We start from the raw sequence: 17138 nt of genomic DNA on the forward strand, positions 1-17138 counted from the left end.
AGTCAGATTTTTGAATACACTCTCATAGGAAATACTGTTTTCTGAACGCAGTCATCTTATCTAACTTAATATATTACCACAAACCACAATCTTTATATGCTATCAATATTTATTCGAGCAATATAAACTCAAGATATAAAAGTTAAATCGGAATTTTTATACGAATTTAATAAAAAGATGAAGTATATATAGCGGTGCATTCCGCAATTACATGCAACTTATCCATAGGGTAAAATAGAGAGAGGAATAGAATCATTTTTCTGTCAGTTTTCTGATCAAGACACTTTTGAAATAGTGAATGCTATCTCTTTTCTCGAGCAACGTAAATAATGTCGTTGACATAAAATTTTGCAGAATTTTATAGTTGATAAAAGTGTGGTGTTGTTGCTAAAAATAACGCCAAAATGGGACGCCGTTCGATTAATACCACAAAAAGTGGGAAATATATGAATCCCACTGATCAAGCACGTTAGTATTTGAGAATATAACCAATTATCTCTACTTTCAAAAAACGTCCATTTTCAACAATTAAAAAGAAATATATAATGTGAAAATATTTAATTGTCTTTTTTATTACAGGAAAGGAAGCGCGGAAGAAGGAATTAAAAAAGAATAAAAAGCAACGACAACTAGTAAGAGCAGCTGTTTTAAAAGGCAAAGATCCAGCGCAGATTATCGAAGAAATGGAGAAGATTGATCAGATGGGTTAGTGGAAAATTATATTTTGTATAGATTATACTTCAATTTTACAACTATTATGTATGTAATATATTTCTTTCTTTTTTCTTTTTTTTTTAGAATATAATGTAATGCAACCACCTCCTTTGAATGAAAAAGTATTGAAGGATAAACGAAAAAAACTTAAGGAGACTTTAGACCGTGTCTTAAAAATGTATGTAAGTATGTAAATAGGATGATTGTAAATTTCCTTCATTAGAGTATTGGTAAGCTTATGATAAAAATTGACAACTGATTTGTCAATTGCAATATAACTAATACATCACTTTATTTTTTAGGCAAAAGATGATCAAGAAAAATGGGCTGAATTGAAGGAACAATTGATACAATATGAACGTAGAAGGATAGACTTAGTCTCTTATTTTGAAGCTGTACGACATGCACAGCAAGTACAAGTCGATGAAATTCCCTTGCCATCGGCCGCTAATGATATATCCAGGATGTATCCAGGTAAATATAATATGTTACTCTAAAAGATATAGTTATAAAACTAAAATACAAAACTTATCTATATAATACAATTTTATAATTTCTATGTAGTATAAATATACGAGTTATACTACTAGTGTAATAACTAATATAAATATTTCCATAGGATCTTTGACATCGCAAATTCCATTACCAGATATGCCACAACCACCTACGCATATGTATTCACCCCATCCTCATTATATATCACAACACCATCCTCTAATGAACATCCCGATACCACCAAGTATCTTAAAAAAGACGAGCGCATATACAACTTCTTCGTCTATGCCTACATTGGCGCCTAATAAGGAACCACCTGGTGTACCACCATTTCCACCTCCCGAACTGTCAAGCGACGATGAAGATTCAGTTGAACATGTATTTAAATTAAATATAACTTGAACTCGCAGCAAACTCAAATATAAGATATAATATTAACATTTTTTGCAATTGACAGGTTAAGGATCCACCAAAATCGAGAACGATACGATTTGCCGATGATAAGGAGGACAACAAACAAGAGTCAGAAAATAAGGAGAAAGATGTGGAGAAAGAAAAAGAAAAAGACAAAGATATGGCGAAAGTCAAGCCGACTACATTGCAACAAAAAATGTTAGCGATGGCTGGACAAGATATCGATCAGTTTATGCGAGAGATGGAAGTCGTTCATAAAAAGAGGGAGACTGAGCGTGCCCAAGATCTTAATGCACGATTATCATTGCTAGAAGCAGAAAACAATTCTAATTCTAAATCTAATAATAATAAGTCTAATAATAATAAAGGAGATGACGAAGAGTTGGAACCACCCGGAGCATCGGATCATCTCTCCGGCCACGGGCAACATGCGTCTCATCCCCATACACAGCACACGCAACATGTGATGCCACCAATGGGCATACCACCTCCACCTTTACTTTATCGACCACCTCCGCCGCCATTACATCTTAGAATGCCGCCGCCGCCACCACCTCGTATCGGACTTCGATTACCACCTGGTTAAAATATTTTTTTACTTTATATCTTCTTTAAAATTGTTATATTTAATATAAATTTGATTTAATAAGCTTAATACGTAAATCACAATGTATTTATCAATAAATATATTTGTATATAAAAGAGATTATATAATAATATGAATGATGTTTTACAGGTCCTCCACCTGGAATGCCGAGAATATTAAGACCGGGACCTCCTAGCATTCCTAGAATGCCGCCACCTCAAATGCAGATGTCAAATATGTCGAATATGTCGAATATGTCGAATATTACGAATCCTCAGATACAAACTCAATCTGGAACGACTGCACAGCCTAAGACGCCCAATGTTCTTTCCGCTGCGCCACAATTAATTAATAGAAAAGACAAAGACGGAAAAAGTAGTACCACTATCGAGGCGAAACCACAAATTAGGAATCTGGCTGCTGATGTTACAAGATTTTTACCAACATCTCTGCGAGTGAAGAGAGATGATAAGAAAAAATCCAGCAATATTTCCAGGATTACAGAAAGATTACCAGAAATGCAACCACTTAGAACAACGCAACCTAAAACGAAAGATGATGCATATATGCAATTTATGCAAGAAATGGAAGGATTACTCTGAAAATTGATGGAAAAAATATATGTTTTATTCAATTTGATTCAATTGGAGCAATTGGTATAAACATCTGTATAATATACAAGCATCATTAAAAACATAACATTTTTTTGTTATTATTTAATATCATCTGTAAATGTTTTTAAATATATGAACGAAGATATAAAATTTTTCATGCAGATTGGAAATCTTGAAGAGATAGTATTAAATTAAAAAATCAAACTAGAATTATTTTAATAAGTAATCATGATAAGTATAACAATAAATTTAATAATTTTTTCGATATTTGAATTTATTTTTAATTTGTTTTATACTTAATAAAAATTTAGAATATTTAAGATTATAATCCAGAGCCTGAAAATAAATATATGTTAATTTATTTACATAAAAGCTTTTTATCTTGTTGATTTAAATTGTCATTCTCTGAACTTTTTCAATTAATAGCGAAGAAAAAACTTTAAATGCGACAAGAAAATTGTATTTTATATAAGACGAAAAATGAATTGTGTATTTTATAATAGAGATCCATATATGTATAAAGCAATTCAAGTAAAATATTTTTAATGTTATAATATATTTTTTAGCATTACATTAACATATTTTACATTTATGAAAAACATTAAATTAAAAATTAAATACATATTTACATAAAGTTTATAAAATATAAACCATTGTCACTTTTATTTTGCTATTTGCTTCTCTCTCTTTCTTTCTCTCTTTAACATTATAAAAAAATATCTTAGTTTTATAATAATTTTCATGTATTATACAATTTAATTGTAAGAAATAGATTGTTCCTTACAGCTTCGAAAATATCGCCTCCGAACTATCGTTGAATATACCGCGCATCAGTCAGAAGTAACATGGCGAACTTGCTATTTCCGATATTCCACGGATCAACGTCATTTCCTTTTTCTTCATGCAGGAGGCAGAAGCAAGTATAGGGAAAACGTCGGGCAATATCAAATTACCGAAAAACATCTTTGTGTAAGAACAGTGACAAACTCGATGTATTAAGCACATTGATATTTACGTCTTTTTGCAATTAATCCTCTTCTCATCTAACGGATCGCGTGACGATCAAACGCTGTTACGCGTTTGTTGGATACAAATTTTAACGAAGCAGATAGAGCTTCAAGATGTACACACGGAGTAGGCAAAATCAGGGCTACGGCAATAGTAAGACTATATATATATATATGAATATGACGCTATGTATAAAAATTTCGGCTTGACTTGTATATCGTATGATCGATAACACACATAAAATATAATGAATAAAAAGTAATTTCTTGCAAGAATAAATCGATAATATATGTACCGGTTAATGAAGAATGGCAGTGTTTTGTGTGCGAGTACGCGTCATTCTCTCTGCCTCTCTCTCTCTTTGCTCATCAAGCATGTTGCACGATAATGCTATTTATGATCATAATAATACGCGATATTTGAGTCTCTCAACATTTGATTAATGTTTTGGTATTAAAGATAAAATTTATAAAATGTGGGATTGATAAATTTCGTTTCCGATAGTCTCATTTATTGAAGTACTGAAATGAAAAAGATTTATCGATATTACTAATCATGACCATATCTAATTGATTTTAACATTTTGATGGAAAATATATATATATTTTTAAAGAATTGAATAAATTTCGAAAATAAATTCCTTGTTCACAATATCATTTATATGTTATATTTTCTTATAAAGTATTAATAAATGATTTTGTATTGCAGCACGGAATGCAAACAATTCTCAAGGTCAAGGGTCCTATCCAATGCCAGTAAGTTTTCTCTTTTTTTTATATTTATAATAATATCTATAATAATATCCATATTTTATATCTATAATAATGTTTGTTGTTTGTACACACACATATTATATCAATAATATATAACATACAATAATATATTACATCAATAATATATTACATACAATATCATATACAGATAAATAAAGACAAATAAAACAGTTATGCAAGGTGCAGTAAAGGTATTATTATACAAGATATATATCAAAGATATTATTGTAGTTTCAAAACACATACGTACACATATATATATATATATATATATATATATATATATATATTTAATAGTTAATTAAGATTATTGAATGTAATAATTTTAACTTGAAAATATTTTATTTCATATGAAAACATACAGTCACAAACATTACTCCTAAAGAAAATAGCAATAGTAACATAAGATGTTATTCTATTAACATAATTTTCGTTTAGTTACATTTAAATAATATCATACAAATTTTTTAACAATTATAGAAAGGAGATAAAGAGAAAAGATTAAGAGCATTATTATATGTAATTAATTCTTATATATGGCATATAAATGATATGCTTAATTTGTCTCATAAGTTATCCCAATTTTACCTATTTCCATAATACAATATATAATACAATTCTATTTCTTCCTTAATATATGTATTGTTTAATAACATAATTTTATATTAGTTTACATATGCATATATATATATATATATATATATACATCAAAAATATAATTTATATTAAAGAGAAATATAAAAACTTTGTTTCTAATGTAACAAATAATTTTTACAGAATCTTATTAGATTCATTTTTTTAAATTTATTAGTAACAACCAGATAATATACTATATATATAATAATATAGTGTAATATAATAATACACATGTATAAAATTTGTGACAATATAATACGTGCATTAAAGTTTAACTAAATTATTAAAGTATTTTTACATCTCGTGTAAAGAAAAGAATGTCACTGAAAAATACATTGAAAAATAATTAAAATAATAATGCTCTCCTTAAAAAATAGATAATCTATACTTAAAAATTAGATAAGAATATTAAATTTCGGACAAATTTTATTTTAGAGAGAAAACCCATGCACTTATCATTATTCTCGAAAATATATTAAGATTTATTAAAAATAGAAGTTAGTTTTATAATTATACTCATAAAAAAAGTGAAGAAACAAAAGCAGTTACTCATTAATTGTTAAAAATATTTTATGTATTCATTATGTATGTGGTTCATCCAAAAATGAAAAAATAAATACATACACGCACACGCGCACATTCATATATGCATATATATATATATATATATATATATATATATATATATACACACACAAGTCTTTTACTAACTTTATTATGTTCCATTTTGTAAGGAACTATTAAAGATATTGATATAAATCTTTTTTTTTTATTTTTATCAAATTTAGATTAAAATAAGATCTTTAAAAATGTATAAGAATTTAAGGGTGAAAAAGATCCGAAAAGGATCTAGCTCCGATTTCGATGAAACTTTGTGTAAAGCTTTGTTTCAGGTTAAAATGGAAACCTCTAAAGGGAATTTTGGCTGGGAATTTTCCTGCCAAATAAAACAAAGTAAATATTAATTAGTAACCTCAGTCTTACAACATATGTGAAGCTCAAGGTCATCGACGAGATGTCCGCTAATATAAATAATTACCGGTTTGCTAACATTTTCTTTAAAAAATTGACTTTCTTATAGAAGTCGCCAAAATTCCTTTTAGAGACTTCTATTTTAACTTGAAAGGAAACTTTTCACAAAGTTTCAACGAAATCGGAGATAAGCCCTTTTCAGAACTTTATCCGAATTTAATTACTATTTCATTAAAAATTTTGTAATTGCCCCTTACAATGGCTTTAATATCTATTTTACTACATAATATAAAAAAAAACTTTATTCGATAAAATTTAAAAAAAGTGTTTGTTGATATCATCAAGAGTTCCTTAGAAAATGGGGCATAATGGAGTTAATTAAATTATATGTATATATATACATATATATATATATATATATATATATATATATATATATATATATATTTATAGATATAATTTTCACACATATATATTTCTTATACTCTAAAAATATATAAAAATATTTCACATTATGTAATCTTCTGCATCAATAAATACGAAAAATAAACATTAACAAAATTTATCAAATTTGTCAGTTTTTCAAGTTTAAATGTTTTTTGTTTGAAATTTTCAGTTTCAATTTATCAGTTTGTCAGTTTAAAATTTAAAATCTGTTTAAATAATATTAATCTATCTCTGTTGTTCAGTGATTGATATTCATTATATAAAATTGTTTTCTTTCTAACTTTTATTGATATTATTATTCTTAAAATATACATACACTTCTAGAAAGTTATTATTTTTATATTATAACAAAAATTTATTTTGTGTGTGTGTGTGTTCAATTATATATAAAATATATTAATATAAATTTTAACACTGTCAAGAAATAAATAAATAAAGTTGAGTTTTATATATCATAAAAACTTGTATTAAAATTAGTATTATAATGTGTTACAATATGCATTTTTAAATAATGATTTAAAATGTTGATTGTACATGAAACACACACACTAATCAATGCAATAATGCCAATGTATATATGTTAGTTTTTATTCATAATCCAAATATGAGTTCCATTTGCTGTCAGCAAGATTGTTTCACTTGCACATACTAATTAGTGGTCCCTACTTTCCCCTCCCCTGCAACGCAGGTACTAGTAGCTATACAACAATACCGAGGAGGTGCATTCGACCAGGGACTAGGTCGTCAGTTACCCACATAGCATACCCTACCGTAGGCCGTTTTCTTGGTAGTTCGTGCTGAACTCGTGTCTAAGCAAATTTTACTATTGTAGAAATGCTATATCATTGTAAGCATTTTACTTATTGCATGATATCTTTCATTTCGATTCCTGAGTTTTTTATTTAAACCAAATAAGAAATCAGATTTTATTCTTTTCAATATTTATATTAATTGTATTTATAATATAATTTTATTACATAATAATATTAACGATTTTTCTGACAATCTCTTTTCACTTATTATATATGTATTTTAATTTGGGTACCTACACAATAGAAAAGCATTATTTATCATGCTTTTTTTTAATAGGAGAATCTATCATATTATAAATACTATTTATTAATACATAATATATTTTTAATTCAACAAAAACTTAGCTCAGTCATGAGTAAAGAGACGTTGGCCACAGTAAAGGTAACATGGTTGGTATGAGCTATGGAGGTAGCGTTTAATGGTTCTAGCATACGATGCTAGACCTTGGTGGGGTAGCACAACCGTAGAGGTTCCTTGTGTAGCGGCGACCCACCCTATGTTTTACAGTATAATACACAAGGAAGTTACCAAGCATCGCAATCTACGTCCAATCAACAAAGCAATTACAAACAAGGCAACATACAAAACTCACAAGGCTTCAAATCACAGCCGCAGCAGCAGCAGCAGCAGCAACAACAACAACAACAACAACAACAGCCACCGCAAATGCCACCAGCTCCAGCAACTCGGCCTTTATCAACTATGGCACCTACGCAACAATTAAAATCGCAAATGCAACAACAAGGACAGCAGCAAATGTTACAACAGCAGCCACCGTCGCAGCAACAAATGCAACAACAACCCCAACAACAGTTACAACAGCAGCAGGCACCAAATCCGGCTCCATTGCCACAACGATTGAAGCCAATCCTAAAACAAAGTGCAGCAAATGTGCCAGCTACAACTGCTGCGCAAATTACGCCCGTGACTTCTCAGCCTTGTGTGCCTCCTGTAGTACCTGCTCCGACTCTATTCTCCGATTCTACTAATAACAATTCTGATGTTAATGATGATAGTGTGAAGACAGAAGATGCAGATATTGAAATGCAAGATGTTCAACCAAGATGGCGAAGAAAAATACCTGGATGTAAATATTTTCAAATTAATTATAAATTAGATACAGAGATATATTGTATAATTTTATATATATATCTACCTCTAGAATTCTAATTTAAATATTTACTATATATATTTATAATATAAAAGCATATCATAAAGATATAATCTTGTCATAATATTTAAATTTTAAGCAAATTTTTAATTATAAATTCTCTGATGACTTCTCAAACAATTGTATGAATATAAAATTATTATTCATATGTATTTTCAATTACAGAATCATATAGTGTTAAACAAATCTGTCAAAATTTAAGAGTATAAATAATTCAAAAAAATTAAAATTTTAACAATACATTTATTGTTTGTATTGTAATATAAAATAAATTTTTCTTTTTTTGATGATGACATTTCACTGCGCAAATTTGAAGATTCAGGAACGCTCGAGTGCTCTGGTATTATACCATTGAGCATTGACTGTCCTGTAATCAATGTGAATTTCTATACTGACATATGTAATAAACCCTAATTATTCTCGTATTGTTACATTTACACATCTGATATAAACATTTTTTTTAGTTAAAGTAAATAAAAAATTGAAACGTCTTCGTATGAATCAGCGTCTAAGAAAAACTTTGCAGCCTAAAAATGCAATAATGGTTTTGAACGAGATGAAGGCCGGAGTCCAATTTACATTCCCTGAAACTCAAGGACCCATGACAAATTCTCTTTATCTTGTTCATGCTGAGGTAACACTATGGAAAATCTTTTGTACACTATGCTTTTGTCACTTTAATTAAAATTCTATTATAATTTTTACAGTGCATACTATTTAATATCTAATATATGATGCCTGTAAAAACTCATCTCTTTCAAAAGTATCATTAATCTAATTTATATTATTACAGCTTGATGGTAAAACTTACGTTGGACAAGGATTATCTAAACCACTTGCTCGTCAAAACGCAGCCGAGAACGCATTAAAAGCTTTATTACTTGAAAAGATGACAGCAGCATCTATGAAAGCACGTATAGATGCTGAATCAGATGGACAAGCTAATTCATCTTCAGATGGAATAAAGGAAGACAGCATGAATGAGGACAGCACTGCTATGGACACTAATACTGAAGACGAAATTCCATGGAGTTCATTGGCCAGTTTTGCGCTTTATAAACTTTTCCTTGAATGGCATAATCAAGGAACATCAGTCCCAGTTCCACGACCTGGTTTGCCAGCTACAAAAGGAGCTAAAAAAGATAATCCTAATGCACCTAAAACTCCCATTCAAAAAGAACTTCCACCTAATCCTGTAAATATACATCCAGTTATGTTATTGAATCAGATGAAACCTGGACTAACATATGTAGAACTCAGCCGTGTTGGTAATCCACCAAATACAATGTTTACTTTGGCTGTTGAAATTGATGGAATTGAATATTCAGGGACAGGTGTGTATAGTTTTATGAAGCAATTATTGTAAGATGTTTCTGTTATTATTGTTAAATCAAAATTTTTATTTTACAGCTAAAAACAAAAAAGATGCCAAAAAGGCATCGGCTAAGGCAGCACTGTTAGCGTTATACAACTTAACCTATCCTGAAGATGCCGCCAAACAGGAAAATATGGTTGTTGGTTAAAATATATAAAGTTTTATTTATAATATAACATTTCAAATAATTTTTTTTTTTTTTTTAACAAAGCATGAAATATATTAAATTAAAAAGGCTCTATTAAATATTCGAGAGTAGAGATTGGATTAATTAAGAGCCAAGCGCAGTAAACAATGCGCGAGTTTTATATATATTGAAAAGTAATTTATTATACGTTTTGGTCCTGGATTCGGATCATTCTCAGCAAATAATATTAATTGACGCGTGTATGTGTCTGGCTGTGGCGCTCCGCAATACTCGCGGACGTGCATACATACTGCGCTTCTTTCCGGTTCCAGCCGTAAAGGACGAAATATATTGATTCTGGTTTTGTCGAAAATTCGGACCATGTATTCGCGAGACCTGGTACTGGAAGTCACAGGTGCAGAGACATAATTATACATGTACACTTCAATTAATATTATTTGCAGAGGATGGTCCGAATCCAGAACCGAAACATACAATAAATTACTTCTCAACATATACAAAACTCCGCGCATTGTTTACCGCGTTTGCCTTTTAGCTCAATCTCGGACATGAAATATAATTTTTTTGGACAAAGCATAGATAATTACATCTATAATATCTATAGTATACATTGACTTATTTTTACATATTAACAATCTTGAATTTTTAGTATACTTTTTGCAATTTACTTTTACACTATAGTGCACGTTAAAGGTTATTGTACAAAAATTTATGATATAAGCATAAGTATAATTAAAACATTAAGATAATTATAATAAGTATGAGTTATTATAATATTGAATAACAATAATAATAGCTCTCTTAGTACTAATTATTTGTCATTATAAATTTGTGTACAATTATCTTTATGCGCACTAGGGTATCACCGAATTCGCTATAAGTTACGCAATTTTGAATGATTTAATTATTTCTTATCTTCTATGAAGTTATTTTCTCTATATGATTTTGTTTTTTACAAAAATAGTTCGTTTATTAAAAAAAAGATATATTAATAGATATATCTTTATATTAATATGTGATTATTTTATAATTATCAAATATTTTTTATTAATATCAATTATATTTATAATGATATAAATTATCTATAATAATTATTAAAAATTACATGTGCATGCTTATTGCACAATCCTTAACATACCAATGAGAAAAATAATATTGCAAAGATATTACAAATTTAAATTTACCGGACTAGTAAGAGATACCCATACACAGATGGTAGTGAGTCGGTTTAAAAAGAAAATTAATTTTTTATTGAAACTGATTAATATTATGCATACAAATTTCTTTTGATATGATACCAAATACTTAAATAATAATTTATTATTGTAAATCCACCAATCTCTCTGAAAATCTATAATAATCTCGAATTGAGATTATTCAAATACTTGGTATCATACCATGAGAAATTTGTGCATAATTAATTAATTTCAATGAAAAATTGATTTTCCTGAAATTGATGCACTACCATCCGCATCTGATTTTTATTAGTCTAATAAATCCAAATTTGTGTTTCACATTGAGAGTTCTAGTTCTACTATTTTTTTAGTTGTAAATATATGAAATTGTTCAATTATCTTTTTTATCATCTTTTTGCTTAACTGTAAAAGTGTTATGACCCATTTAAATTGCGTAATTTATTTTGTATATTGATTCAGGATGTCTGATAATAATCGCCCTACTCGTAATGTGCAGGTAGAGCAATTAACTGTGCTAAACCATAGTTAAACCGTGTAAGAAAGTCCTGTATATTTGTAATAATTAATGAGAAATTAATTGAAAAAGATTGATCAATTCGCGCGAGTATTAGCGGCGAGAAAGGACGGCCCCGTTGATATGTGATTGCTAGAATAGGAGAATTCAGCGTTATGTACCACTCGTTATAATCGTTGTCATTTGTAGAGCGCTTCTCCCAAAACTTCATCGCGCGCTTAGCAACCGCATACCGGTTGTCTCTTCTCGCTGTGCGTTTACACTCGCGCATTGGTCGACCTTTTTTAATTAATTTCTCATTAATTGCGAAGAAAAATTATTGCAAAATGATAGAGGACTTTCCTACTTACTCTACCTGCTCATTACGATGGGGCGATTATTATCAGACACTTTGTATATATGATATTAAACACATATGTAATGTGATGATACATCCACATTTTGCGTTTTTATAATTGAGTTTCATGGATGAATTCGTGTCAAGCTCACTCCTAGAATATTTAATTACATTCAAATAAAATTTATAAGAAGTGGATGTATCTTATATTTAAGATATTCTTTAATATGCATATCTTGAAAAATCAAATATATTCTTATTTAAAATTTGGAGAACTTCACCAAACAATTTACTATACAATATAGCAAAAAATGTACTTTACAATGTAATAATTATTCATAGAAATCGAGATGAAATTTTTATTATAATCATGTGTTGATTACAGTAATAATGATATTGGTCACATAATCGACTACCGTACTACATAGTACTATGTATATTGTTAAAAAGACAGTATTGTAATGAATGTAATGAATATATTAATGTGTATTCAATAAAATTATAAATCTTTACTAGATGCGTGACATATTTATTTGGTGTACTTATTATGTATTTTATAATGCTCGTTTGTAAAATTTTATCACGAAATAAATAAATATAATTTAGATTCAATAAATAATAAAAAATAATTCTTGTAATTAGATTGTGTCTTCATTTTAAGTCATATATTTATTACTCTTGTTTATTCCTTATGCATAGATAGAAATTCTCAAATTATTTTAATTAATTAAGAATTTTATAATCGGGATTTCAAAATCATGTATATACCTGTGATCTGTGATTACTTATTTAGATTGATTATACTGTATCAAGCAATGGTCACTATAGTAACAATTGCCAAACAATGATACATTCTATATTCTATCTATTGTATGCTCACATCAGATGTATATATAATGCAAGTATTCCTGCGACAGTCATTGTCAAATAATGTATACATTAAAATTGGTAATGATAGGACCAATTAAGGTAAGAAAATTCTCCTTTGATTAAATATTCATGATGAGTACTTAAGAAAGGATGTGAAATGTTTTATTATCGGATTATTATGATTATATAATAATTGAAACAACGGTCACACAAGTATATATATATATATATATATATATATATATATATATATATATATGTGTGTGTGTGTGTGTGTGTGTGTGTATGTGTATGTATTTATTTATTTATTTAGAGCGGGAAGACCACGATAGCAAATTTTCTGGCAGATGCTACCGAAATTCCATATGACTATCGTCCAACTCAAGGTGTTCGAATATTGGAATTTGAAATAAACGATATTGAGGTAAATAATGAACGCATTTCGAGGGATATCGAGCTATGGGATTGCAGTGGAGATCACAAGTATAGAGAAAATGACATGTATTTTCGCAATATTGGATTTTAAATAAAAGACAAAGACAGGATATTTCGAATATATTTTAGATTCAAAAACTGCTGGCCAGCTATACGTAAAGGCGTACATGGTGTGATATTTGTATACAGTACAAAAACGCAGGATTCTTTGAGACAACTGAAAGAATTTTACGATTATTTCGTTAGCGAAGCCAAATTAGGGCCAAACAATTGTGTAATATTCTTCTTTGATTCTGATAATACTACATCAAGTGCATCAAAAATTGTTTGTAAGTATATATTAATAATATAAAAAAATATTGATAAATGCACATACATAATTCTACATCAATATTTTTTTTTTTCAAATAGTATAAAACAGAATAACTTGTATGTATTATTAATTTCTAAATTTTATATAATTAAAGCATCTAGCTTTTCTAATGTCTCTCATGTCAAGTGTAATGTGGATGATGGTGGGGATAAATTAAAAACTGATTTTCGATTGTTCCTAAGTACCTTAATGACAAAACTGCAAGAAAACAAAGAAGAGAAATTGATATTGAGTGACAATATATTATTTGCTAAATAATATATATTCATTTCTTATAGCAATTATGTAAGTAATGAAAAACACTCTCTTTTATGCTATTAGTATCTATTCTATTGTATTGTCAGTTGCATTGCCGACAATTTACCTGATCACCGTTTTTACATTTATATTTTTTACATATCATATTTTTTAATTACAAATTGTATCACAGAATAATGATCAAATATTATTTACAAATAAAAGTTAAAATTTCCTTTTAATTATAGGATATATGGAAAATTTATTAAGATTTATTTTCTTTGGCTAAAGCTGCTGTTAATTCTCTCCATGCTCTTTCTACTTGTTCTAGTGTAATTTCATGAGACCATAAAGTACATATGACAACATTGGCTTCTTTAACTTGCTCTGTATTACTCGGTTGTATTTCAATTCGCAACTTTGCTGCTTCTTCAGACAATTCATTTCGTTTCATTATTCGTTTTATAGCCTGTAAATACATCAATTAAAATATAAATGATAAAGAGATTATGGTACGTTAACAGTTACAAATATTCTATGCAAGCATAACTGGAGAAGCGTAAAAAATGTATATATATGGTATATGTATATATATGTATATATACAGGATATAGCTAATTTCTATCATTAAATATAAATAGGCAAATATAATTTATCTGAAAGACAAGGACCAACCTCATTTTGTGGAATGATGCAAGTCCAAATTTCATGGCATACATTCTGCCATTTAGCTTGAATCAAAACAGCTGCTTCCATCACAATGATATTATAACCCTTTGAATAAAGAATATTTATATCTTTTTTAGCCTCTTGTAGAATTAAAGGCCAGATTAATTTATTTAACTTTTCCAATTGCTCCTAAAATATATGTAATTCTCTATTAAATTAAATGGTAATAATAAACTAGAATATACAAGATGTTATATATATATATATATATATACATACCTTATCATTAAATACTATGTCACCGAGTAACTTCCTATTTATAAATCCATCCGAGTTGAGAATGGAAGAACCAAAATGTTTAAGTATCGCATGAAAACAATCTTTTCCAGGTAAGTATAAGTCGTGAGCCAATTTATCACAATTTACAAGACCAGCGCCGAGTTTTTCCAATTTTTCAGCAACTGAAGATTTTCCGCTTGCGATACCGCCCGTTAAACCAATAATATACGGTTTTAAAGGCTTATCATTTATCTTCTATAATAAAAGAAATAAAATATTATTAATTAATTTATACATCCAGATATGCAAAAATAAACCAATTATTATTTTATGATTTATTATTATATTGCATTGTAAATATTTTATAAAACTTACAGGTGCTTGCAATCTTGTACCAAGTAACCGTATCCTGTGATTACTAGAACTAATCTTTGTTTCTTCAATTTCATTACAGGATTCATCCCCTGCTAATTCTACCACATAAATGTCCAATTTGCTTAAATTTTTTTGCAAACGTAATTCATTGACTTTATCACCTCCGCGTTTTGTTTCCTCACTCACAACTATCATCTCAAATGTTGGATCTTCTTTAGTAGGTCCATATAAATCATTGATAGGAACAATATCGTATGTTATTGATGGATCTACATCCTCTAAAAATTCTTTAACTCCATTTATTCTTTGTGCACACGGTTGTATAAGCTCCCATAGTAATTTACCTGGAAATATTTATTATTTATTTTTAATTGTACAAAAGTATTGTATTAAATTGTTTTGTAATCTTTTATTTTATATAAAAGTTATTCAAAAATATTATCATTATGAAAGATTAAAAAATGCAAGTTATAAGAGAAATCATTACCAGAAAGCATATTAGTATCTGTTACACCAACGGTAAGCTTTTCTGTACAATGTAGAGCAGCTTTACTTAATAGAATCTTATGACCATTATGCAATCGATCAAATGTGCCACCTAACACTACATTTTTGTAAGTTGTTACATTCTGTGCAGCACATTCTGCGTCTTTGTGATCATTTTGCTCTTGCTCATAGTTACAAGTAACAAAGCTATAATCCATCGATGTATTAGCTAAACAATCTTGTATGAATGTATCTGCCTCTATCTTACTGCACATTTGATCGAAGATCACTATATCCACTGGTTTTTTAGTGTTTATGATGGATCTACTAGGATGTTTCATATTGGTAAGTAAAACACGAATATCGAGTCGAGAGGCAATTGTGGAAGTGTTTACATATATGTCTGCAATATTCTTAGAATACTGAGGGCCTCTCTGTTGCGATGTCACGATATTATAATTTCCTGGCGCAAAAATATTCTTCTCTGGAAGATATTGAATATACAGTGTTTTCAAAACATGCTCCTTAATCACAGGTAGTAATCTTCTCACTTTTGTAGGATTTGTTAAAACTAACAAACCAGTATTTGCCATATCAGGACAGTACATTAAAATTACTTCTACTTTCAGGATGCGCTTCTCTAATATTTTGATTTACCATTAAATCGCATTAGACCTTGAACCCAATGCCCAGGAAATTGTGCAACTAATCAATTGATTTTTCGAACTTGAGATTCTTAGTTTTAAGAAGGAATTCTTTTTGTTTATTATTATTGTCGTACACAATAGCGATTATATTTAAAAAAAAAAAAAAAAAAAGACAAAACACATACATAGGTTTTTCCTATAAAACACTATTAGACTATTGAACCATTAAAGATTAGAAATCAACATTAAAACTGATCATCTTGGACAAGTTTGTCATGGTACGTTTTTCGTTTCACTGTTAGAACAGAGGTCAGATTAAATGAAATATTTATTTTAATCAGAAAAAATTTTAGAAAAAATTTCTGTGCTATAATTATTTATAAACAGATACATCCATCTTTTTTTTATAAATGCCGCATCAATTACAATGGCTGCGTTCAGGAGACACAACCGTTGAGTAGCAATCGAACGTGATTGGTTCTTACTTCTAGAACCAACAAATCAACGTCGAGTATTGACAAGACAATGCTCAACAGTTGTGTTTCCTGAACGCA

The 17138-nt window shown here is 28.7% G+C and overlaps 4 protein-coding genes across 7 annotated transcripts; 3 read left to right on the plus strand and 1 right to left on the minus strand.

Moving 5' to 3' along the window:
- The first annotated feature begins 111 nt into the window (after positions 1 to 111).
- On the plus strand, positions 112 to 3000 carry LOC138943119 (WW domain-binding protein 11). Its single transcript, XM_070313652.1, has 7 exons — positions 112 to 468; positions 580 to 705; positions 799 to 896; positions 1017 to 1188; positions 1334 to 1587; positions 1667 to 2204; positions 2360 to 3000. Exons 1-7 carry the CDS (start codon positions 405 to 407, stop codon positions 2809 to 2811), a joined length of 1704 nt encoding a protein of 567 aa, XP_070169753.1. The 5' UTR covers positions 112 to 404; the 3' UTR covers positions 2812 to 3000.
- A 643-nt stretch (positions 3001 to 3643) lies between these two features.
- LOC138943145 (double-stranded RNA-specific editase 1) lies at positions 3644 to 10216 on the plus strand. Of its 4 annotated transcripts, none has more exons than XM_070313696.1 (6): positions 3644 to 3984; positions 4540 to 4586; positions 7980 to 8559; positions 9108 to 9277; positions 9437 to 9977; positions 10054 to 10216. In XM_070313696.1, the coding sequence occupies exons 1-6, from the start codon at positions 3945 to 3947 to the stop codon at positions 10164 to 10166; spliced, it is 1491 nt and encodes a 496-aa protein (XP_070169797.1). In that variant the 5' UTR covers positions 3644 to 3944; the 3' UTR covers positions 10167 to 10216. The 4 variants fall into 4 exon arrangements, with proteins under 4 accessions (XP_070169797.1, XP_070169799.1, XP_070169798.1 ...); XM_070313698.1 differs by having other exon boundaries at positions 8082 to 8559; XM_070313697.1 differs by having other exon boundaries at positions 3644 to 3792.
- Positions 10217 to 13073: 2857 nt separating this feature from the next.
- On the plus strand, positions 13074 to 14970 carry LOC138943144 (intraflagellar transport protein 22 homolog). Its single transcript, XM_070313695.1, has 5 exons — positions 13074 to 13182; positions 13397 to 13566; positions 13648 to 13847; positions 13986 to 14176; positions 14460 to 14970. The coding sequence occupies exons 1-4, from the start codon at positions 13144 to 13146 to the stop codon at positions 14147 to 14149; spliced, it is 573 nt and encodes a 190-aa protein (XP_070169796.1). The 5' UTR covers positions 13074 to 13143; the 3' UTR covers positions 14150 to 14176; positions 14460 to 14970.
- Positions 13381 to 16966, minus strand: Ppat-dpck (Bifunctional Phosphopantetheine adenylyltransferase - Dephospho-CoA kinase). The gene is made up of 5 exons (XM_070313694.1): positions 15939 to 16966; positions 15452 to 15795; positions 15077 to 15331; positions 14804 to 14986; positions 13381 to 14597 (listed from the first exon to the last, which is right to left on the minus strand). Exons 1-5 carry the CDS (start codon positions 16543 to 16545, stop codon positions 14394 to 14396), a joined length of 1593 nt encoding a protein of 530 aa, XP_070169795.1. The 5' UTR covers positions 16546 to 16966; the 3' UTR covers positions 13381 to 14393.
- Positions 16967 to 17138: the final 172 nt, after the last annotated feature.

Source organism: Polyergus mexicanus, unplaced genomic scaffold (assembly GCF_030449975.1).
Source record: "Polyergus mexicanus isolate NDT 795.1 unplaced genomic scaffold, iyPolMexi1.0 SCAF_25, whole genome shotgun sequence".
Taxonomy (NCBI): Eukaryota; Metazoa; Arthropoda; class Insecta; order Hymenoptera; family Formicidae; genus Polyergus; species Polyergus mexicanus.